General features: G+C 44.9%; 2 protein-coding genes across 8 annotated transcripts in view; one reads left to right on the forward strand and one right to left on the reverse strand.

Moving 5' to 3' along the window:
* Positions 1-14212, forward strand: part of Fbxo25 (F-box protein 25) — a 29391-nt gene extending 15179 nt beyond the window's left edge. For 5 of the 7 annotated variants that reach the window (XM_042689883.1, XM_042689882.1, XM_042689877.1 and 2 more), the window contains 5 exons: positions 1000-1184; positions 4908-5090; positions 8760-8903; positions 12543-12569; positions 13254-14212. In XM_042689883.1, the coding sequence (XP_042545817.1) occupies positions 1000-1184; positions 4908-5090; positions 8760-8903; positions 12543-12569; positions 13254-13343 (629 nt within the window). In that variant the 3' untranslated portion in view covers positions 13344-14212. The remainder of the gene's footprint in view (positions 1-999; positions 1185-4907; positions 5091-8759; positions 8904-12542; positions 12570-13253) is intronic. The other 2 variants (XM_042689880.1, XM_042689881.1) reach the window with 2 other exon arrangements.
* Positions 14213-22312: 8100 nt separating this feature from the next.
* LOC122116220 (testis development related protein) overlaps positions 22313-25451 on the reverse strand; it is a 32634-nt gene continuing 29495 nt past the window's right edge. The window contains exon 3 of the mRNA XM_042689884.1: positions 22313-24043. Coding sequence (XP_042545818.1) covers positions 23686-24043 — 358 coding nt within the window. The 3' untranslated portion in view covers positions 22313-23685. The remainder of the gene's footprint in view (positions 24044-25451) is intronic.

Consider the following 25451-nt stretch of genomic DNA (forward strand, 5'->3'; position numbering starts at 1 on the left):
AAGGTCATAGAGTTCATAAGCAATGTAGATCAAGATAATGATAACTGTCATTGTGAAGATTAAAAGGTATTTGTGACTTAAAAAATTATTCTCTTGGCTGGGAAGATGGCTCAGTGGTAGAGTGCTTGCCTTGCATGCATGAGGCCCTGGGTTCGATTCCTCAGGACCACATAAACAGAAAAAGCTGGAAGTGACGCTGTGGCTCAAGTGGTAGAGCGTTAGCCTTGAGCTGAAGAGCTCAGGAACAGCACCCAGGCCCAGACTTCAAGCACCAAGATTGACCAAAAAAAAAAAAAAAATACTCTCTTTATGACAAGTTCTTAAGAAAACATGCACTTAACACATTTAAAGGAAAAACTGTAGATCCAACTGAAATTTACTAGCAGGTAAAATTAAAGTTTTAAAATTTCTCATCATTATTTGTAAAACCTAAAAAATAATACACTTTTGGGTTGTAGTGAAATTAGATCCTTCTTTTTCATTGAGGTAAAATAGATATAACTCAGGGCTGGGAAGGTCGCTCAGTGGTAGAGTGCTTGCTTTGCATGCATGACATCCTGGGTTCAATTCCTCAGCACCACATAAGCAGAAAAGCTGGAAGTGGCTCTGTGGCTCAAGTTGTAGAGCGCTAGCCTTGAGCTGAAGAGCTGAGGGACAGCGCCCAGGCCCAGAGTTCAGGCCTCACGAGAGACCAAAAAAAAAAAAAAAAAGATATAACTCTTATTTACCTCTCTTTTTAAAACTTTATTTATTTATTTATTATTATTATTATTATTATTATTATTATTGGCAATCCTGGGATTTGAATTTAAGGCCTCGGACTTGATATGAAAATGCTGTACCACTTGAGCTATACTTCAGCCCAAAATTTATCATTATCATAAAAATGTGTGTCATAATTCCCTTTTTAATACTCCATTATATGTAGGGATAGCATTATATTCATCCATCAGTGGACACTTGTGAAACTCTTTGAATCCACATTTTTCTTTATTCCAGTTCTTGATGACCACCAGAATCCTCGCCTAATAAAAGACCTTCTCCAAGACCTGAGCTCTACCCTCTGCATCCTTGTAAGAGGGGTAGGAAAGTCAGTGTTAGTGGGAAACATCAATATTTGGATTTGCCGCTTAGAAACTGTTCTTAGCTGGCAGCAACAGCTACAGAATCTTCAGATGACGAAGGTATGGATTTCTTGCATTTAAAAAAAATATTTTATGTTCAGTCAGCATGTAATAACTTCTACATGCCTAGAGGGTACAGTGTGATTCTTCAGTATACAGTGTATAATATGAGAGGGTAATTAGCATGTCCATCAACCTAATCATTCATCAGGACTTTGTGTTAGGTACATTCAAAATCCTATATTGTCTTTTTTAAACACTAAATTAATGTCAGTCATAGTTGTACTGCTATACCATGCAGAGTTAGTAGTTATTCCTACATCCAGCTGCACCCTGGACTCCATCAAACATCCTGCTTCTTCCCTCTTTCTCCACATCCTCTCCAGGTACTTAGAACCACTATTCTACTCTGTACTTTGGAATCATCTTTTTAGCTTCTATAGAAGTGGGATAGTGCTCTATGTGTCTTCCTGACTTCTCTCACTTAATATAAAACCAAAAGTAATTCTGAGTAAAAAAGAACACTGCTGTGGGGGTATCATAACACCAGACTTCAAATTAAACCATAGAGCCATAGTAACCAAAACAAGTTGGTACAGGCACAAAAATAGACCTAAAGATCAATGGAGCAGTATAGAACACTCAGTAATAAAACCACACATCCACAGCCAGCTAATTTTGGAATACTTTTCCAAAAATTTGCAATGGAGAAAAGACAGCTTCTTCAATAAATAATTCTGGGAGAACTGAAGTAGACTCTACTAGCAAGAGACTGAAACTGAACCCCTATCTCTCACCCTGTACAAAAATCAACTCCAGTATTTTCACAATAAAAAAAAATCAACTCCAGATGGATCGAAGAACTTGAAGTAAACCTGAAACCTTAAATATAAAACCTAATAGAGAGAAATGTAGAGAATACCCTAGAAGTCAAAGCACAGGTAAATAGTTTCCAAATAAGACTCCAGTTGCCCAGAGAGTAGTAGCAAGAATGAGAGTAATCAAATTAAAGAATTTTTATACAGTAGCCATCACCATAACCAAGAGACAGCACACAATGGGAGAAAGTCCTCACCAGCTATTAAACAGATAAAGGATAAATACCCACATTATACCAAAAGCTCAAAAAATTAATCCAATTACTAAATGGACAATGCAGTGCTCAGTATACTGTGTGTGGAACTCTTCTCCACTCAAGAGTGAGGAAGCGTGGCTTCAAAAGGAATTCCAGCTGCTGAACCAGTCTTGTGTGAGTGGCAAGCTCTAATGAAGAGCAATCACAGCTTCTGCTGTGATCTTAGGCTTGAAAGCATGTCTACATGCTCTAGGAAGACCTTCCTTAAGCAGGGTGATGGTAGGAAGGGGATAAAGAGGACAACCCTATACGCATGAACTAAGTATTGGTTATATGAAGTGGCAATGGGTGTGAACTAAGTTTTATAGGCGAGGTTAATGGGATGGTAGAATGAGGTGTGTGGGGAAAAACTAGTTAATGTTAGCCTAGAGATGGGGAAAGTAAAGTGAGGAGAGTTGAATAGGCGCAATACACGTGCACGCACACACACAAATGAAAATCTAAGCAACAGAAATGACAAAGTAAAACAAGGGGAAAAAATGAGCAAGACTCAAAGCAATTGCACCAAAAAGTAAAAATGATGTTTATATTCAAAGTCTACTTGTAGATAAAAGGAAAGGCATAAGTGGGGAAGGAGATAATATGATTTGAAAGAGACTATTAAAAGTCAGGTTTAGGATTCATAGATAGAGAGATAGGTAGGAATTTTCCATGGTTCTCATATACTACTTACCCAAGAGACTGCTTTAGTTCTGGATGTGAGGGGTTTTTCCCATGAGCAGATCTTACATTGAGTCGGGACAAGCCCTTCGTAGCTGCAGCTGATGTCTCTATTGGTTAACACTACAGGGTACCAAGGCAGCTTCACAGCCTGTTTTCTGGAGAGGCTGCCTTTAATGACAGATTGTCCTGGAATCTTTGAACTGCCTCTTCATTTTTTTCTACTGTACAAACCATGGCCACCAGCCTAAGGTAGCTGAGTCTCAGGCATGTACTGGTCCTACTGAGGTGCCACCACCTAGGTGTCTCTGCTGTCTGGTTAGACAAGGACTCCCAATCCTCCATCCGGGCACTGCCTCCCAGCTTCTCACTTGTAAGCTGGCAGTGTAGCTTCCATAGCTTTAACTTTTCTGCTGGTCCATGTTGGACCTTCTGCTCTCTCTTTACACACCTCTTTTAACTGATTTATACCCAAGTTCTTCGGCAGAGTGTCCTGTGAAATGTTAAGTGGTGACTGTGCCTGGTCTCAGGGCTCAAGTTGAGGGCTCTGTCATTCTCTGGGATACAGGAGGACACGGAATGTCTTAGTTCTCCAGTGCAGCCTGACAGCAGATCAACACTGCCTCCTAGGCTCCTGTGCTAGGGACAAGGCTTGTCACTTGTATGTGCTTTTCCTTCAGCCAAAGGGGGCAATCTCTCACTGCGACCATCTGATTTTTACGTGGCATTACCCACGTTTTGTTCCGCTTCCCAAAGAGCCAGGAGCCAGCTCCAAATTCCTTGCAGCTTTTCTTCTGTTGTGATTGTGTTTCACCTCCTCTATGGGTTCTCCTTTCTTCCACTCTTTCCTCAGAATCTGGTCTCTTTTGTGTCACTGGATTCTTTTTCATAGTGTTAAAGGGACAGTTATTTCGTATCCATCATCTTGCTCTACCTCCTTAATCAGTGGAAGTTCTTCATCCCCTGTTTTTACTGTAGATATGTAGGGTTATTTCTGGGCTCACTATTCTATTCTATATGTGGCCTATATGTCTGTTGTAAGCCAGGACTATGCTGTTTTGTTACTATTACCTTACTGCTTCGATTCAACTTGGGGCCTTACTCAGCCTCACAACTCTTATGTTGTCCTGGAGCAGTAAACCTTTTGTAGAACAACCATTTGTTCTCTGGCTCCCATGAGGAAGGAATAGTTTATATGGCTGAAATCACGTCCATCAGCAGCTAGAAGGCAGGGAAGTGCTGGTGAAGTATGTGTAGTCTCAGGTTTGTGAGCTGAATGGGGATGGAGATAGAACTGTATGCCTTATTGCTGCAACTAACAGTGAGACACAGACTACTTCAGAAATGCTGCACCCTGTGATGGATGTGCTACTGGTAACCATGTCACTGTGTGCACGTGAATCAGATGCACTTCTGTACACCATAAAACATGCAGCTTGTGCCAGCTAAGACAATAAAAATAAGGATAAAATATGAACATACATAAAATGAGTAAGTATGAAATATAAACTACTTGAATTTGTAACTATTTAAAGATTACAATTAAGAGTAGATATAAGTAGTGCGGGAAGGACCTTGAAGACGGACCCCTCACCCTCCGTTGGGCTGAAGCATAGTAGCCATGCTGCCCTGTGTGTGGTAGTGAGGCTGGATCGGAGGCTCAGAGGTGCCGCATCCCATGAGCCTCACCTCACTCACCACATGTCTTCATTGCCTTCACAAAGCATGTCTGTTTTCAGCAGCAGCTGCAAATTTTAGAGCCCACCATATTCCATGTATTTTCCTAAACACAGCAGTACAGCTTTTACCTCCTTGCATTGGAGTGGAGGTAGCATGTGTGTGGGTGTTCAGCCTTCCAGTCTTGGGCAAATTGCCGTGTGTGTGACACCCTTGAGGTCAGGGTACTTTACCGTAGCAACACTGTGAAGTGTCTGTTCCAGCCTGGCCGCCAGGTGTCTGAGTGATACGCTGCCTGTGTTTCCTTTCAGCAGGTGAATACTGGCCTCACACTTAGTGACCTGCCCTTGCACATGCTAAACAACATCTTGTACCGCTTCTCAGATGGGTGGGACATTGTCACCCTCGGCCAGGTAACACCTACCCTGTACATGCTCAGTGAGGACAGGAGGCTGTGGAAGAAGCTGTGTCAGTACCACTTCGCTGAAAAGCAGGTGAGTCCCTTCCAGTGCTCTTGGGTGCAGAGCTGGCGGGTCTCATGAATGCTCGGGATAGGTGAGTGCTTCATTTCCATCCTATACTGCTGAGGTTGCTTAGTTCTCTCTTTTCATAATCAAAAACAACTGTGATTCTAAAAATAGCCTAGAACCAATTAGCACAACCAGAATGGGGTCCTATCCCACCTCCTAGTGACAGGATGGCCTGGGTTCCTTTACATGACAGGTTAATTCCAGCTCTGTTCTCTCTGCCTGATGTGGGCCTGGAATAGCCCGGCTCTGCCCCCTTGGCAACAGTACCATCTCCAGTATCCTCCAGAGCGCATGTTGCCCACTGGTGACTCTCCTCCATGCAGAGAAGCTGATATTCTTGTTCTTCCTACTTCTTTGCAGAGCCTGACATCCCTGGCCACGGTTAGGGCGAGGGAGGGCAGATGGCATGTCCTGTACCTCATGGTGAGCATGACCATGGACAGGCGTAGACACAAGGAGAGAGCACCCTTTGTGTGAAGAGGGGAATGAGTTAGAGGCTGAACCATGGCAAGGATCCTTGTCCTCAATCTAGTGACCTCAAGAAAGATCGCAAAGCATTTGGAACATTGTGCAACTTTTTTAAAATTTTTATTTTTCATTGTTATAAAGCTGATGTATATGGGGGGGGGGGTTACAGGTATATAACTCGGCTCATTTCCTTTTAGAAAGTGTCACCCTTCCTTTCCTCCCTCTCTCCCAGTTTATCCCTCCATTGTGCAACTTTTTAAAAACCCTCTGATGCTGCCTGAAGAGTAGACTGTCAGAAGCTCAAGGTGGATCACTGTGTATGGTGGTGGACGAGGGCCAGCTAGGAAGACCGGGAGGAGCAGTGGGATCTGCCCAGGGAAAGTAGGGTGGGAAGAGGGTCCCAGGCAGAGATAGCAGGAGACATCTCCAAGGAGCCAGAGGCTGTGGGTGAGAGCTCAGGGAGAAGAGAAGGGCCCCGTCCCAGGGATGGATAAAGCCGATGGGGCTTTGAGAAGCTAAGGCCTGAAGACTGCTAAGTGAGCTTGTAAGGGAGAATGAAAAGAATTAGGGTACTCATCTGAGCAGGAAATAACTTTCCAAATCACTCGTGGACATGTTAGCCACGCTTTCTCCCCACATCCCATCCCAGTGTCTGGTAACCATTATTCTATCCTCTATCTCTCTGAGATCAACTGCGTTAAATTCTAGATTGGTATTGGAAGTGGTGGGTGCTTTGAATAATCTCTTGGAGGGAGGGATTAGAACTGAGGAAAGGAGAATGAGTGAAAGTCTGTCTGGGCTGGGCTCTGGTTATCATGTATGCCTGGACCTCCCTTCCAAGGTCATTCACAGGGAAAAGAGCCAGGGCTTTGGCTGATGTGCTGAGCCTAGGCTAGACTGTATATGAAGTGCTGGCAGATGTCAAACTCCAGTGGCATCTTAAGGGTGTCTACTGATATCTGTGAAGTTCTAAAACTCCTTGCAGGCACACTTGAAAGAACCTAAATACTTGTTATGCACCCATGTTTAATGTCCAACTAGAAGTTAGGTTACAAGTTGGAATTAGCAATTACAGGTACATACTCTTGGTGCATATTTTTTGAATGAACTACAAAATAGCATTCAAAAGATAATAATCACCCTGAAAAAAATAAGCATCTTAGAATCAGTTTCCGTGAAATGGCAGAGGTTAGGCAGCCCCCCAGTGGAAGCGCAGTGCCATCCACAGTCTGAAGTGACACCGGAGGACAAGGCCAATTAGGCACCGATCAGCTCCTGGTGTGGCCATGAGATTCCATTTCAGAAAGACCACAAATAAAGGTTAGGAGAAAATCATGGACGTGACAGAACTCCTCCTTGAGAACAATGAGGAGGCACAGAATTAGGAGAAATAACAAGGCATACTTGCTTTTGTGTCTAAGAACTAACGTCGCAACAGTGCTTGAAGGATATAGTCGTTTCTACTACATAGCCTGTAGCTGGTCCTCTTTATTTTTCTTCTCTTTTTTCGTTTTCTTTCTTTCTTTTCTTTTCTTTTCTTTTTTTTTGTATAGTCTGAGGCTGGGACTGGCCAGGGGCCGGTGGCTCACGCCTGTAATCCTAGCTACTCAGGAGGCTGAGATCGAGGATCGCGGTTCAAAGCCAGCCCGGGCAGGAAAGTCCGTGAGACTCTTATCTCCAATAAACCACTAGAAAACTGGAAGTGGCATTGTGGCCCAAGCAGTAGAGCGCTCGCCTTGAGCTGAAGAGCGTACGAACAGCGCCCAAGCCCAGAGTTCAAGCGCCACAACCGACCACAAAAAAAAAAAAAGAAAGACTGGGACTAGAACTCAGTGCCCAGCACTTTTACTTATTGGCTAGTGCTCTGCCAACTGAGCCACACCTCCAATCCCAGGTCCTCTCTATTTTTCAACTATCCTCTTTTAAAAGCTTATTTGAAACAAGAATTCCTCATTATTACATCAGAATTTCCAAACAAAGTCATCACAGGGCATGACTGAGTATGAGTGATAGTTTTTAATAATAAAAGCAAAACACACTCTGCAGCAGCAAACCTCATCAGAGGCATCATTTTGCAAATAAGAAAGTTATGAAAGTGTTTTTGTTCTCTGATTTACCTAGCTGTGTGCTTTGCTATCCCATCACAAGGCTTTTGTGCAGCTCACTACAGCCAAGTTTGGGACATGATTATTTCCTTACAAGGAAATCCATACCCTTTCCCGGCCCTAGCAGCTCTTGGTCTACTTTCCATCTCTGGATAGCTCTGGTCTGGATGTTTGACGTGAGCCAAACGATAAACACCACTTACAGTTTTATGACTGGCATGTTCCCTTAGCATAATGTCCTTCAGGATGGGTGTGGTAATAAGGATAACTCCATTCCTTTTAGGGCTAAATGAAATTTTACTGTATGGGTAAGCTGTGTTTCATTTTTTCATTCACCAGCTATTAGCATCTGGTTTGCTTACGCTTTGCTTCTACCTGTTAGGATTATTGTTGCTGGGAACATGCGTTGATAAGCTTGTGAATTAGATGCATTTTATTTTCTCTCAGGTGGGTTCCTAGGCCTAGAGATGTAGGTTAAATTGTAACTATGTTTGGCCTTTGGATGAATGGCAGACAGTTTCCCACAGCGGCTACACCATTTTGTCCTTCCCCCAGCAGTACAAGGCCCCAGTTCTCTGTGCCCTCCCCTGCATTGTATTTTTGTCTGACCTTTCTGATTGTAGCCATCCTCATGGTACAAAGTGGCATCTCAGCACTCTCCCTAACAACCAAAGTGGCATCTCGGCATCCGGTCTGGCAGACTGATGTCTTCTCATGAGGTCATTAGCTGTGTCTGTGTCTTCTTAGGAGAAATGTCTTTTCAAGCGCATTGTTGTTCATTACATAGTTTACACAAATCCTTCATCAAGCATAGGATACCTGTTATAGGAAGTATAACAGTATTACAGAGCCAAGTCTTCAGATCTGTTTCCCAGCTGCTTGCTATCATACAAATATTCCATGATTTATTTCACTTGTCCCTTATTGACTTAATACAAGTAAGTTTAATTACAAATAATAAATGCTTCATGCACTACACTGTTCTAAAAACAAAAACTAAGTACCTAGTATGTATTCTGAAAATTATCTTCTGATTCTGAACAGAATTTTGTTTCTTTAGTTTTGTAGACATTTGATCCTTTCAGAAAAAGGTCATATTGAATGGAAGTTGATGTATTTTACACTTCAGAAATACTACCCAACTAAAGAGCAGTATGGAGACACTTTGCATTTCTGTCGGCACTGCAGCATTCTCTTTTGGAAGGTAATGCTTTTAAATAACTCTTGGAATTAGCGGATTGGAATATGGTGAAACACACTTTTCACTTCTATTTCACATGGAAAGGTAAAGGTAAGAATGGGAAACACTATTTGTAATGAGAAACTTAGATACATTGTACCAAATCTTAGGAAAGGGAGCAGGGGCCCATAAAAGTGCATACTTGTGCTTTGGGTCAGCAGTGAAAAAAACTCAATGCTGTGCTTCCCATTGTAAACATGGGTACCAAGAGACATGAAAGGACTGGTGAGACTCCTTATGTCTGCTCCTGGGAAGAGTTCTGGGAGCCACACACCCTGTTCTGTCACAAGAGGAAGAATCATTTCCTCATCTTCACATGCTTGGCCTCTGGTAACCCGTCTGGAAGACTGGTCTGTCACATGAAAGGGCCAGGATAAGCCTTGATCCTCTTTTTCTCAAAGCTAAGGGTCATAAGGAAACATAGTCGTGAAACACTTACCTCATTTAGGGGACTAAAACAAGACCTTGGCACTGGAGGATCACATCTGTAATCCTAGCTACTCAGGCAGGGGTGATCTGAGAATCAAGTATCAAAACCAGCCCAAGGAGACAAACCCCTGAGATTCTTATCTCCAATTAACCAGCAAAAAAACCCAGAAGTGGAGGTGTGGCTCAGATGGTAGAGCATCCTTGAAGGAAAAAGCCAAGCAGGAGTTAGAGGCCCTTTGTGGAAGCCCCAGTCACACACACACACACACACACACACACACACACACACACACACACACACACACACACACACACACACACACACACACACACACACACACACACACACACACACACACACACACACACTTACCAGTGCTATCATTACTTATTTGTAAGGTTGACACTTGAGTGGAAAACTTAATCTTGAGCAGTGTCCTTCTCCCTCCACTTGCTCTGTTTCTGACCTCACCACCCACCTCTGTCTCTGATGATCACACACTTTCCGTAGTCCCAGGGGAACCAGTGGGCCAGTTGGTAGACGATTCATGTTGTGGGCACATCGATAATGAATGTACCTGGAATCTGTTCCACAGCTTGCCTGACATTTGAGACCTCACTATGGGAGAAATGTTGGGTGAGATGCTCTGTACCTGAACTGTACCCGAAAGTCCCCTTCATTGCTGCCCCAAGCCCAGAGGAGGCTCAGTTTCTCAAGGAGCCTCAACTTCTAGGTTTGGGGACATGAAGCTTTAGCCAAGTAGAAAGCATAAGATATGTTTATCTTCAGTTGTTTAGTTTGCTTTACATTGTTCCTTATTTGTCATCTGATGGGTCGTAAGGCAAACTATAGATTATTAGAAATGAGACAAGAGCTTTTAATTCTTTTCAAACTTCAGTATAACAGTGAGACTTTTATTTTTAGACTCCAAATCAGATAGCTTAAGATACTGAGGTTTTCTTGTATTATTTTATCAGTACCAGAGTTAGGCAGCATTAAGATAGTAGCTGCTGGTACGTCCAGCAGAAAATAGCTTAGAAGACCGTTTCTTATGACTGATTTACTGTTTTGTGTCGAGGTGTGGCCATTTTCTTTCTCAAAATGTTTGAGTTATATGAAATGTCTTTAAAGCAGTACAACTGTTCTTCAGAATGCTCTCTCTTGACCAGGAACGTCTTCTGTCCAAATTAATTCTGAGTGCTTGTGGTGATGGATAGATGCACAGGAGATGGACTTCCTCCTCTCCTTATCCTAGTCATGGGGCTCAAGCACAGATAGATGGCCAGGCTCTGGTGGCTCACACTTGTCATCCTAGCTACTCAGGAAGCTGAGATCTGAGGATCACGGTTCAAAGCCAGCCGGGTCAGGAAAGTCCGTGAGCCTCTTATCTCCAATAAACCACTAGAAAACCAGAAGTGGTACAGTGGCTCAAGCTGTAGAGCACTCGCCTTGAGCTGAAGAGCACAGGGATAGTGCCCAGGCCCAGAGTTCAAGCTGCACAACTACCCCCTCTCCCAAAACACACACACACAGGTGCCTATAGACAGAAGAGGTTCCATGTGTGGAGCCAGGTCCCACCCACTGTGGTATCCATTTCCTTGGGACTAGGCTACTTTCAGAAAATACATCCAGAACTGTTACTTCTCTGAATCATTCAAGGCCCTGAGAACCACAGGACATGTCTTCTGCTGTAGAGCCAAGTAGATGATATACTGTAATGTCTAGATTAAATGAATGCTTTCAAGCACATTGTTTTATACTGTAGAGATATTAAAAGTAATGGTATTTTCATGGGGAAAAATGTTGTTGATGTGATAGAAAACTTTCAATTTTGTATGCGATGTAAACATTTTTCTTGGAACAGTTCCCAAGAATATTAAAGTGCTCTATCTGCTAAGTAAAAAAAACACAAGCACATACTTTCTCCTCAGTTTTTGTGTTGCTTGGCAGTATAAGAATGTGTTGCTTAAGTCTCCTGGAATATTTAAGCTCTGATTTTTTAAAATAGAGATGTTGTTTTGCTCTTTCCAGAAGAATCAGCCTGAAGATTCTTGTATTTAGTGGCCCATTATATGATCATGTTTATAAAAATCCAAACCTTCCTAATGAAGAGTGGCAGGTGGTCAAGGTCACAGAGTGTCCACATGGCTCTGCTTCTTCACCCACCAAGCTTCCAGAGGCTCAGTACCTTCTGTTTCAAGTGTAGGGAAGATTACTTTCCTACCTTAACTCCTGTACTGTTCAGCTACCTCCCTTCTACCGCATTATGACCCATGATGCTCACCAAGGGCAGCAGCCTGTATAGAAAGCACAGACTTGAGTCTCAAGCTCAAGCCATCAAAGCCTCCCAACCCCTGGAGATGATGTAGTGGGCTTCAGAACAGTATCTAGTATGCCTTCCAATGAATAGTGGTGGACCAAAAGGCTGTAGGCTAATCAGGAATTAGGATAATTAGGCAGTGGGGGAGAGGTAGCTAGTTCTCACCTGAGCCCAGGTAGGGGCAGGAGACCAGTGTGTTCTGCACTATCTCGGCTTGTACCAGGTCTGTGGTTGCCACATTTGACAGTGCCACCCTGTCCTTGTGGGGCACCTTCCTCTGCTCCCAGGCTGGTTTTTATTCTGCTTCAGCTTTACAGTATTGGAGCGATCATTGTTAACTGTCTACCTGCCTCTAAATACCAGGTCTGTGGGCCCCACCCAGGTCACTGGGCACTGTAAGAGTCAGTGTGTGCATGTTTCCACCCTAATCGTTGGTCTCCAACTATACAAAACCGGGTAAACTAAGGAAGCCAGGACTAAGACAAAGCATTTCCACGCCCCTTTCTTGTCTTAGCCATTCAGTCGCTAAAAGAGAGGGCTGGGGACCCAGCAGTGATCCTGAGGCCGTGTGGGTGTCGGGAGCCAGTGTGGCTTCCTCAGTTGTCTGTTTGAGAAACTTAGAGGAAATGGAAATATTTCTTCTGATGTCTTCAAGTCATAAAGCATGTGGGGTGTCTGGTGGTGATGTGTGTTTTCATTCTGCCAGACTTGGTTTCCTGGTATTTAGTTATTTTCACAGACAATATACCTCAAACCTAAAAACCTAACTACATCTGGCTCTTTCTAATGGTGATTTTCCCTTTTTCCTCCACTGGCTGCATTACTTGCTGACTCTTTCTTCACGATCTCAAAGGACTACCATCTTGCTTGGTTGTTCAAGGTACTTCCTGTTGCCATGCATGCTGCTCCACCCTGTGCACTGCCCTCACCCTGAAGATCACAGGCTTGCATAGGTCTCAGTGCCCACTGGCGATGGCACACTGGTCCCTGAAAGCTGACCTGGGAGTCACACCGCCTCAGTGTGGTCTGGAGGAGGCCACAGACAGCATGGCCCACTTACCCTCCTGAAATGGTGTCAGTTCTTTCCATAAAATGTGTTTTGTTTTGTTTTGTTTTTTCCTTGTCACTGCTATAAAAATACCGTTTCTGCTCCTTAATTGTAACTGCCACCAGCTCCCTTGCCACCTACTCTAGGAGCAGTGCTTATGGGGTCCCAGCTGCCCTGTCTCTAGACAGGTCCCACACCCATTCCCTGGGTCTGTGCAACAAAAGAAACCAGGTTATCTGGGACCAGGAGGCAGGATGCAGAGGGGCGGGCTCTTGGGATCCAGATACCAGCAGCTCCTGCATTCCACGTAGGCTGACTCCTGATGCTGCCTCCGGTCCCACCAAGCGGGTCCCTGGGGGCTACTGAACACTGGGGCTGCCCTTGTAACTGTTCCCAGCCCAGGCATCTGTGTAGTGTAAGGCCAGGGTCCACTGAATGAATTGCTGATGATCTCTCTGGAAACTTGGCTGACAGTGGTGACAACGCACCCTAACCTGCCTTTTTTCCTCCCCGCAGGACTCGGGTCACCCCTGCACTGCTGCTGACCCTGACAGCTGCTTCACGCCTGTGTCCCCACAGCACTTCATCGACCTCTTCAAGTTTTAACAGCCACCCTCAGCCCTGTTGTCTCTGAACTTGTACCTTGTGTTTGCTGTGCATAGCTCGTAGTAAGTGTTCTCTGTGACCAAAAGCAACGGTGGAGCCTGTGTCTAGCAGCATCTTTGAGGCCTGTACTTCTAGAAAGAACCAGAAAGAAAATGGGGAATGTCCCTCAGCAACTGTACAGTAAAATCACACTGTTGTATGTTTTAAGAATTGAGACACTGCAAACTGTTTGTACTTTCTGAAAACTTTTCTTCTAAGCATAGTAAAATTTGCAATTTTGTATATTTATAGGTATGGATCAGAAAAAGATTTCTGGATTTTCAGCCCCACATTCTGTGCTGAACTGACCCAGACAACCAAGAATATGCTTCCTAATTGTCAAGTTAGGATATCCCATCCTGAAGTAAAGTAGATGGAGAACTAAACAATTAACCTTGTAAATACATTGTGCAGAATATTTATTTTTCCTAAGGTATATTTTCACAGCTTCATTAGCTGTACTCACATATGCCCTCTTTGTGCTCAAAACAAATGTAGGGAAATGGGGGCATGTTCCAGTCACTTGGCTTGCAGATGACTGCACCATCCATAGTCAGCAGTGTCTGGTCTCTGTTCCTTCCAGGTGCCTCTGCCCTGAACTGGGCTGTGAAGCCCAAACCACAGTACACCCTCTGCCAAGGAATGGGGAGCAGTCTAGGGATGTCTAGGCCTGACTTGTGTAGGAAACACAGTAAACCATGTTTATCTGCTGATTCAGCTTCATCAGATATGAATCTTGATGAAAAATGTGTTGTCCTTAAAATGTTATTTTATTTTTAAATAGTGCATGTCCATTTTAGAAAAATTTGAAAATAAAATTGTATAAGATACAATTAAAATCACACTTATTTCTATCACACAGAGATAGTATGCTTGCTAGAAAGGATATGAAAAACTATCCCTCAGCTGCCATAGTATACATATGTATACTTTCGTTTTTAACCAGGTGGGAAGACCTAACCATCATACTTTAATATTTTCTTCTAAGAATATTAAATTTTGTAGCCACATATCTATAAATAAATATGAGAAATATTTTGGATTTTCAGCCTCACATTTTGTGCAGACCTGACATAATGGCCACGGCCAGCTCCTTATTGTCAAATGAGTCACAACACACACACAAGACCTCCGCTTGTGCATTGGACTCAGTTTTTCATAAAACCAGACGCTTCATGTCTGCAGTTTGATAACTAAGAGAATTTGCCTGGATCTTAAACACCATTTGAAAATATGGTTGCAAAAACTCTTCCCTGTCAGAGGAGCCTCAGCAGGCAAGTGACTTGGCTTTTCTGACTGTCTGTCAGTGGCCGAGGAATGCCACACATGTTCAGACTGCAGGTGCTGTTTCAGTAAGTGGGGACTTATTGTGAGGGCTTATTGTGAGGTTTAACATGCTGTCTTGTATGGCTCTCAGTAATTTTATGCATCTTTGCTTTCTTTCTTTCTTTTTTTTGGCGGTTGTGGAGCTTGAACTCTGGGCCTGGGCGCTGTCCCTTGGCTCTTCAGCTCAAAGCTAGTGTTCTATCACTTGAGCCACAGCGCCACTTTAGGCTTTTTTTTTTCTTTCTGTTTATGTGGTACTGAGGAATCAAACCTAGGGCTTCATGCATGCAAGGTAAGCACTCTACTACTGAGCCACCTTCTCAGCCCCTGTCTGCTTTTAGTGTTGTCTTTAAAAGGTAGCTACTCAGGAGGCTAAGATCTGAGGATTGTGGCTCAAAGTCAGTCTGGGCAGGAAAGTCCTTAGGACTCATTTCCAATAAACTGCCAAAAAGCCAGAAATGGCATTGTGGTTCAAGTGGTAGGGTGCTAGGCTTAAGAAAAAAAGCCCTGAGTTCAGGCCCCGGGACTGGCACACATACACACAGAATCATATTAACCTCCTGAAATTTCTGTTCTGTCTCCTAAGTAGTCATAACCTTATTGTTCCGATGCTATTTGTCTGTGCTGTGCAGCCACAACTGCACTAATTTGTAGAAACAAGATTCAGGGGGAAAAAAACTACTGAGAGTATAGGGAGGGTTCCAGTCACATCATTCCATTCCATAGGCACATCTTCAGAGTCCAGCAGCTCCAACAAATCCTGTGTGTTGGTGTGCTTCTACAGGTGAGCATCAGTTACACATGTGAGAAGGCTTACTTTGTTGCCTGCAAAAGCCAGAGAGAGGTGGGAGCAGAGGCTTTTAAAATTCAGGCAGCACTGGAACATTGGGGGCTGTTTACACAGGTCAGCTGGCACCAGGCCCACTCCAAGGCATGAATAAGCACAGGTTGTTAGAGGGCCTGAAGAAAGCAGGGACAACCATTCTCACTGAGTCCATTTATTTTTTTTGTCCTGAAGTGGAGATTTCCAGACACTGAGAGCAAGACTGGAAAGTGAGAGGCTCCCTGCCTGCAGCGACTGCCTGGGGCAGGGGATGGGTGACTGCTGTCATTTGTCCCGTCCCCCTAGTCAACAAACGTGTGAATCTGAAGGCCAAGTGTCCTCCCAGCAGCATGTCAGGGTGGACTTGCTACCAGCCCACCGCATGGCACCCTGTGTCTGCATATGCATGGTATAGGACTATACAGAGTCGCATACACAAGCTATACACACAATCTGACTGCCTACTTTTTGGTTTATGTGCTTCTTATAGATTCAAATTCTCATAAAGATTTCTGCATTTTGATCTTGTATTCTACAATCTTGCTGAAATATCTCTTGATTCCTTAGGATTTGTTGTGCACAAAACAAGCAATTTCACTTCTCACTTTCAGTATAATACCTGTTTATGGTTTTTCTTGCTTGACTTCTCTGGCCAGAACCTCAACTGCTGAGTAGACATATCGAGAGCTGACTCCTTGCGTTGGCATAATTAGCTATATGAGGGATTTTTGTGTGGCTTTTGCTATTGTGGTTACTTTCTCCTGCTTCTAGTTTATTAAGAGCTTTTACTATGAAAGGGTGTAAGATCTCATCAAATTTTTTTTCTACATCCAGTTGTACATGATCTTTTCCTCAATTCTGTGAGTATAGTACAGTGTGTTACATAGTACAGTTGGGCATTTTGATGCATCTTTACATCCTTGGGACAAACCAGTGTGCTATTTAGTTTTGTTTGCTAGTATTTAGTTGGATGTTGATACATGTATCTTCGCTGGGGACCTGAGTATTCTTGTAATGTCTCCATCTGGTTTGGGCACCAGAATAATGCTAATTCCGTGGAGAGAACTTGGACATATCCCCAGGTTATGTTAAAGTCTGACGAGGTTCAGCTTATTTCTTTAAATGTTAGCTTTTCTTTGTTGGGAGTTCATAGGCTTGCTCTGGCTGTTTTTTTGTGGTCCAGCCTTGGAAGGATGTGTTTGGGGGATTTTTCCGATGTTCATTCACATCACCTTTTTCTCTTTTTATCTCTATGTAGTTGCTCTTACATCCCCTCCGGATTGCATCCTCTGGGTCTTTTTCCTCCCAGCCAGAGGGTTAGTGGTTTGGTTCACCTAAACAACTGTTGCAAGTGGCACTGTGACTCAAAATGGTAGCTTTGAGTGAAAAAGCTCAGGGGCAGGGCCCATGCCCTGAGTTCCAGCCCCATGACCCACAAAAGAAAAGAAAAAAAGATGAACATCACTTGTTGACTTTGACTATACTGTTGCTTTTCCTTGCTGTAATCCCTCCACTTTGCTGGCTTTGGGCTGTTCGTTAGGCGTGAATGTAGATTGGTTTGAGATCTGTGAATGTGTTTAAAGCAACTGCCCTTTTACCACAGCTTTTGCTGCACCCCTTATGTTTTCAGTTATCACTAGAGTGATAATCTGCTGGCTAGGAGTATGTTCATTTCCAAATACTTAGGGATTTATCACTTTCTACTATTTATTTCAATCTACTGTAACAAAAAAATTCATTATTTCAGTCTCTTAAAGTGTATTGAGACTCTGTGGCCTCACACTGTCAGGAGACTGTTCCCTGCACACATGTGCCACACACCCACAGTGTGGTGCGTTCCGGTTCCTGACATTTGTCTCCATGACACAGCTCTCTCCCCTCACTGTAAAACCATTCATTTCTCTCTCCAATTCTGTCAGCATTTTGCTATTCATGTATTTGGAGTGCTGTTTGCTGCACGTGTTATCTATCGGCTGGCTGGGGCCTTACACTACCTAGATAGAAGTCGTGAGTAGGCAAGGAGGGTGCTCTTCTAGTTGCTTTTTGTAATTCTCAGGTTGTGGCAGCAGAGGGTAGCAAGCAGCAGTCAGCAGTCTGCATTGCTTTTTAGTGTTATATAGCTCTCATATATGTGCCTTGGGTGCTGGAATCAGTGCTGCAGTGGCAAATATTACAGCTACACGATCTGAAATGTCTATAAATACTCAGCCCTTGACAGTGGCAGCTCATGTTACATTTGGCCTTGGTGCTTGGGGCCCAGCTACTCTTCCAGCAACCAGAGCCAGCTATCTATTCTCTGGTTCTGTTACAGCCTTCTCTCTTTCTTCAGCCTCGACTCTCTTCTCTCCACTTCCACTGTTCCTCATTGTTTCTGTTGCTTCTGTCTTCTCATGTTTGTCCTGGCCGTCTTCTGAAACTCTTAACACTGCCTCTCACTATTACTGTTGTTGTCCCCTCTCCTTTCATATTACCAGATTAGCTCACTGTACTAACAATGATCAAAACTAGGGAAGAAAATAAAGAGAAACCTTTTAATAAGCTGGATGTTCAACACCACAGGCAGCACAGATGGTGTCTTCTGGCTAGCTTACCAGAAAAAGGGCAGGCATGCAAAGGCAGGACTATGTTTACACCAGTCACATGCCTCTTGCTGGGCCACTGGGGGAAGTAGTCCCCTCTCTGGCTTTGGTGGAAATGGATCCAGGTTCACTGAGTACAGCACAGCTTCTGATGGCAAAGAGCAGCACAGTCATAGCTGGGAATGTGCTTTTAGGAACCGAGTGATGATTCAGTTCCACGCAGCTGTGTTTGCTGTAGAGCTCCCTCATGGTGTCCACAGACGATGTCACGGCAGCCAAAGCACCAGAGAAGGGTCTGACAGCTCTGTTAAGGTGTGTCACCCCAGACCCTCACAGCTTGGCTTAAAGGAAAAATAAACACTACCAGGGTTTCTTAAGAAAATGGCTTATTATTTATTAATAGAGTTAGCTGCTTGCTTAGTGCTCCAGGGAGAAATGGGCTTCTCTAATCTGCCTCATGTGTATGATTTAAACATTTGTATTTAATGACATGAAGGTAAATTTATTTCATGTTGTTAAATAAAACACAACATGTCATGGGATTGACTTCAACATAATTCAGGAGACTTTTGAAACCCTACTTGTTGGAGAAAGGACAAGAATTGTTTTGATTGTTTTTGGGAAGTTACTTCTGAAAAAAATTTTCTTCTTTTAAAGAATGAAGTATTTCATTACTTCCACCCCATCCATATTGGACCAGTTTTCTTGAAAATTGTCTGTATTTATAACTTTTGAAATCATAATAACATTTCCCTAAAACTCCAATACAAAAGTTAACTTTGTAAGAAAATTTTGCTAAAAACAATTCCAAAGGGAATAGTATATCACTGAAATAAAAAACCCACTAACATCCCTCCTCTCATTGGAAACTCTGAAATGCCTGGACAACACAGACATTCCCAGATACGTAAGCTGGTGCCTCACAGAAGGGCACCGCCTGGGCCTGGAGCCAGTGCCCACCTCATTCAGCATGTTTCAAGGCAGACAGCCTGTGGTTCCAGGGTGCACCCATCAGCAGGAGCCTCTAAGAGGAAGGGGTGAGCTGCAAGGTCCACACTTCCCACCCAGCGGAGCGCATCAAGCTGGAGAGCTGACAGCCACTGTTCACGGGCTGGCAGGCCCCTTGTCCCTCACTCCCTCTCCAGCGGCCTCTGGCTGGGCTGCAGAAAGCTGCAGCCGGAATGCCTTCCTCCATATTTACATAACACATGTTCCCTAAACCATGCAGTGTTATGTTCAAACAAGTGGCTTTTCTCTGCCACCTAGGTAGCTCTTATAGCATCTCCATCTTTCAGGTTCACAGCTTCTTCCTCAAAGAGGAAGCACACTCCAAGATGCGTCATGGGCTGGGCTGGGCCTGGTGGGCTGCATGGCTGGAGCGCCGCCACGGCGCTCCTACCCACTCCTCCATTTACTGACAAAACTAACCGCTGGCAGAAACTGCATGGTCGCGTCCCTGCCTTAGCTAAAATTACTGTTTACTCCAAAGTTATTCTCCTTCTATACTGTGAATTCAGGTACTCGTAAGAGCAGAGTCCTTGTGTAAAGGGAGTGCATCCACCTGGCTTTCCCTAACAGCCTGGGAAGAGAAAGTGGCTCTGCCTAGGCCCTGGGCTGTGAGCAACATCCAAATGCCACTGCTCCCGCAGCAAAGGTGTGAGGTAGCCTCATATCTTGGTTGGATACTATTCTGCAGGTCAGTCCTTCACAATGATTAAGCAACCTCAGGACTACTTTGAGCCTTTTTAAAAAAGCTATTAGAATTGGAAAAAAAAATCACATAATCTGATGTCAACAGAGGGAGTGGCCATCTAGGCAGACAGCAAGTGAACATGAGGGGGCAGCTTAAAAGACCACTGGAAGAGGGAAGGACGGAGATGGCTGCTGCCAGTGAGGCCTGCAGGAGGCTGCTGAGATACGTCCATCAGTGAGGGCCGGAGAGTGGGGCCTGCGGTACTGTGCAGGTCCAAGGAAGGGCAGAGAGCAAGTCTGACCAGGACCACGGAGAAGGTGAGTGGCACAGTGGGCCTGTGAGGAAGGGACCGTGTGGCCCTGTTCTTGCTCCTTTTTTGGGGGGGGGGGGAGGGGGGGTTCTGGTCGTGGGGCCTGAACTCTGGGCCTGGGTGCTGTCCCTCAGCTCTTCAGCTCAAGGCTAGCGCTCTACCACTTGAGCCACAGTGCCACTTCTAGCTTTTTCTGCTTATGTGGTACTGAGGAATCGAACCCAGGGCCTCAGGCATGCAAGGCAAGCGCTCTACCACTGAGCCACCTTCCCAGCCCCTCTTGCTCCTCCTTTCTGTTCCCAGAAAGACAGGTCCAGTTCATTTCATTGTTGATCCTCTCAAGAGTCCACCGTCTCTCAAAAAGGCCTGGATCCAAGAGGGGGTTATCTTTTGAAAAAGTAAGAATGGCTGGGAGGCTGTCTGTGGCTCATGCCTATGTAATCCTTGCTACTCAGGCTGAAAACTGGACTGCAGTTCAAAGTCTGTGGCATGAAATCTCCAGTTAACTGGCCAAAATGCTCGGCTGGATGTACAGCTTAAAAGCCCTGAACTCAAGCATCAGCACACACACATACACAGAGCTAATAAGTGTGTAAAAAATACAATACAGATTGTTTTCATTTTATGTTTTTCCTGAGGCTGAAGGAAACAACTTACTTTCACATGGAAGTGTGCGAACACAGAGGCAGACCTAGGCCCAGTGCTTCCAGCCACCCACTCTGATGGCCAAGCGCACAGGTGCAAGTAGGCCCGGCCGCAGTGGTCCCTAAGCCACAGCTCAGGAAGCTGCTTGAACAGGCAAAAGACACATGGGGACAACCTGGGGTGGAACTGTTTATTTATGAAAATGTAAATATATTCTCTGCATCTTAGAATGAGGTTTACAAGTCAGGAAAGCACCTAGCATGGAGTGGTAAGTTGCTGAAAGCAGAAGTCAGTAATCACACAAACTGATGAAAAGACAGAAGCAGGCCTTCCATTTGTGAGTCCTGGTCCTTCCTCAAGCCGTCTGCATTCCCGGGAGGACACAGAACACGGTGCTGGATGCAGCCACAGCAGCTCAGGTTCGCGCCACTCATTCCAGCCACACCCAATAAACACACTTTGCTGTCCTTTCAGGGCATTTTCCCTGAAAGCTAAAGTATTTACACCACAAACCAGTTATTTTAACCAAAACACAAGGGTTACTTTTTCAATAACATCGGTAAATGAAAAAATTCCGATTTGCCATGCACATTCCAGCAGCAATCTGGCTCTATCTTCTGTGTTCTTTGTGGGGGGAGTGGGGGCAAGGGAAAGGCTGGTTCTGGGCTTGAATTCAGAGCCTGGGCAGTCCTTTAGCTTCCCTCCCCCCCAAAAAAGTCTAGTACTCGGGGCTGGGAAGGTGGCTCAGTGGTAGAGCACTTGCCTTGTACGCATGAGGCCCTGGGTTCAATTCCTTAGTACCACATAAGCAAAAAGAAAAAAGCCGGAAGTGGCGCTGTGGTTCAAGTGGTAGAGCGCTAGCCTTGAGCTGAAGAGCTGAGGGACAGCGCCCAGGCCCAGAGTTCAAGCCTCACAACTGACAAAAGAAAAAGAAAAAACCAGAGGTGGTGCTATGGCTTACGTGGTAGAGTACTAGCCTTGAGCTCAAAAGAGGCTCAGGGACAGTACCCAGAACTGAGTTCAAGACCCATGACCGGCAAAAAAAAAGAAAAAACAAGTCTCACAGACTTTCCTACCTGGGCTGGCTTCAAATCACAATCCTTTAGATCTCAGCCTTCTGAGTAGCTAGGATTACAGGCATGAGCCACCAGCGCCCAGCTAGCAGTCTACTTCTGAGGGCCCGTGTGAGGACCTCTGCCCGAGCACATGACAGTGGCAGCTCGGCTGTCAGCACAGCATGCTGTAGGCACTGAGCACTCAGGACAGGCACCTAAGGGGCCACTGGCTCCCAGAGCTCATCAACACATGTGCGTGTGACACTGCCTCCCAGTCTCAGAACCTTAGTAGTAATGGCAGAGCGGACACCCACTCCTGCTGGGAGACAGCTGTGTCACACATCATTGCCTCTTCTAGAGAGACTGGGGGTTACAGCCATGCACCCAATGCTTGCCTGAGGATATGCATGATTCCCTAACTCAGTCACTGTACTACAAAGTACAAACCTCCTTCTGTGTTATCAAACATAAAGGAAATCTACACAATTTCACAACTTCGTGATTTTAAAAAATTTTTATTTGAACACCATTTAAAGCATGTCCCCCTCTGAAGACTCAGTAAATGAACTCCTCTATTTTAAAAAGACAGTGGATGCATTGAAGGTCAGGTAGAAGGACAGAGGGAGAGGTGGATGGGTGGATGGATAAACAGGTGGATAAACATCTATAGCCGTAGGTAGCTACAGATGACAGATGACTCTGTCCATTCTATTGAAGATGCGCCTTAATCCACTACATTGCATGTTGTACACCCAGTGGAACCACAGACAGGGTCGAAGGGCACAGTGGACACACTGGGGGAACCAAGGGCAGGAGAGCGTTGCTTCTAGTTCCCCTGGGAGAGGAAATGCACAGCGTAATCGGAGGCTTTTGTCTTTAAACAAAACAAAACCAATAAACCTCTTCTGTCAGGCCACTCTCACCTAAGAAATATTTGCACCAACTGCTGCTAAGCAGCACCCTGACACATGGCATCACAGAGCCAAGAATGTTTCTAGAGAAACAGGCAGAGCAAGAGACAGTAGAGGCCATGATCCCTGCCTGTGGGAGAGAAAGGACTTCCTACTGACCCACGGAACGTCAGTCCCAAGATGGTCCTTCACTCAGCAAACTAAACCTGGGAACAAGAGGCACTTCAGTACGTTACATGTTTTAACTCCGTGATGAATAAGCTAGTGGTTTCTAAGAATTTTTTAAATTATCAAGTAACGGTCACCCGCACTTGATAGCATTTCTTTATAATATCTAAACTGAAATAAGACAGCAGATTTTTTTGGAGACAATACAGGTCAGTGTTTAAAAGTTCAAGAGAAGAACTAACCCCCCAGAACCTTCTTCTACGGGGCGCTCGGGAGGCAGTACCAGGCCTGCCATCCTACTGCACGCAGCCTGGGCTGCCCAGCGTGTAATCTGTTCACATGCTCTTTAATAGGAAAAGCTTAACTTCTGGGTTACACAGAGTCATGTGGCTTAGGAAGATGCACCTGGTGCTCTGACAGCAGGAGAAGGAGCCCCCGCTGCCACATTTTCAAGTCGAGCAGCATCTGTCACATTCAGGGGGAAGGCGACAGGTCATGAAAGACAGTGACCGAAGCCAGCTTCACTCTGTGGAGACATCAGGTCATTTCGCTATCACTGGACAGCATGAAAGATGCTCATGTCCAGGTTCAGCAGATATGGACATGTCCAAGGTAAGGCAAACAAACGCCACCAGGAGCCACCACGCATGTGGTTTCCAGCGTGACTCTCAGGCACTCTACGGACTTCTAGAATGAGGGAGGGTTGGGTGACTTAATGGTGTGCTAGCAGAGGGTCGTTAGGCCCAGCAAACCCTAAACTAAAGGCTAGACAAGCATAACAGGGCTCCTCTGCTCACTCCACCTCCTCCACCGCGTCCGTCAGCTGGCCCCTGCTGTGTCGCCGAATGCTGACCAACTTCCCCGCCGACCGGAGACTCCAGCGGGAGCTGCTGGCTGAACTGGACAGGCTGGTGTACTTGGTAGAGCCCTTGCTGTCACCGTCCCAGCCAGGCCAGGGTGAGTGGCTACTCCCCAAGTCAGGGTGAGCCGCGTCCACATGGGCCACCACATCTTCAGAACTGAGTTGGGGGGGTTCCCAGCCTTCTATCTCATCTGGTTTTCGAGACTGGTTGTTCTGTTTTAAAACCAAACTGTCCCAAAATCCAGATTTCTTCTCTGCCTTCAACTCTTCTTTAAGTCGTAAGTTAGTTCTGTAGGAAGTGAAAGAGTTTACTGCTGGTCACACTGTGATCTGATTTTATAAGGCTCTTTCCTAAAAATTTAATTGCTTAACATGAAAACAAGCCTATGTGTAAACATTACAATTATTATGGAAATAAGGAACAATTAGCTGCTTCACAACTCCATTCACCAGGAGCAAAGGCCAGCTCTCAGGAGCTGACTGCCTGAGGCCACAGGAGGGGCAGGGCATGGCTTTGCTTTTCTATGCACTTCTGTCATGGTGTCATGAATCTCAGCACCCAGTAATGTGAGGAAATTGGCCACGTTTGTGACGTTCAGGAGACTGCAAATTTAATCCGTTTGCTTAGATACATCTGTGAATACAAATTATTACAGAGTTAAGAAAGGAGGGAGAGAAAGTGGGAGAAAAATGAGGGAAGAAGTAACAATGTTCAACAAGAACTGTACTCGTTACCTTACTTATGCAACTGTAACCCCTCTGTACATCATCTGCAGAATAAAACAAAATTTTTAAAAACCTGGGTCTAGACTGGAAAACAAGTGGGAGGACATTCACCAAGTGGGTTTTCTATAGGGTTGCTTCTGTGTTAGGCTTCTCTCAAGCATTTAGTAGATAATTTGCTCTACAAAGGTAAGACTCAGGAAGGAAATGAACAAAAAGCATGCACGGGCCAGTGGCCTACACTAACTTCCCACAAGTGTCACTGGGGGCCTGTTTGGGACATTGGGCTCTGGATGGGTTCTGCGGGCCACCCAGTGGCTGCAGGACCACTTACACTGTCCTCCCAGACCAAGGGCAAAGTGAAGCCACAGGTCCCCACAGTACAACACAAAGGGACCCTGGACCTGCCTGAGAGTAACAGAGTGGCCATGGCCATGTCCTCTACCAGAAGACAATAACCTGCCATCACAAAGCAGCGCTAAGTGTGTGTGGTGACTTTTTAAAATACTTACAATAAGATGGCAGTAATATGCCAGGTTAGAGCTATTTGATTTTAAAATCTTTTACCATTCTCCAATCAATCCTTAGCAATTTTGTTGTTTTTTTCCTTGATCTTTGGGATGACGTAGGCAAGCGATGCTGTGCTTGGTGTGCCCAGCCTTAAGCAGCATGTTGGCAGGGATTCTGTGCTACACGTCTCTTAAAGTTTTTGAGCATGATAGACTGCTTTAAGGCCAGTAAGTTCAATTTACAATCGCAAATTCTTTTTTACTTTTCGGTAGCATTTCAAAATGCATGTCACTTGCATGGCCTTTCACCAAAAGTGTGTTTCATTGTCTCTTGTCTCCAGATCATCTGGAGTACATACTCGTTTCTAGGCACCCACAGGGGAAGGAGACTGGGGTGGGCACCTCTCCCGGCCAGTGGGGTCTGGAGCAGCAGGGCTGCTCGGGCCACACCCTTTCAACACCTCC

This window comes from Dipodomys spectabilis, unplaced genomic scaffold (assembly GCF_019054845.1).
Source record: "Dipodomys spectabilis isolate Male_0828 unplaced genomic scaffold, ASM1905484v1 ptg000128l, whole genome shotgun sequence".
NCBI lineage: Eukaryota > Metazoa > Chordata > Mammalia > Rodentia > Heteromyidae > Dipodomys > Dipodomys spectabilis.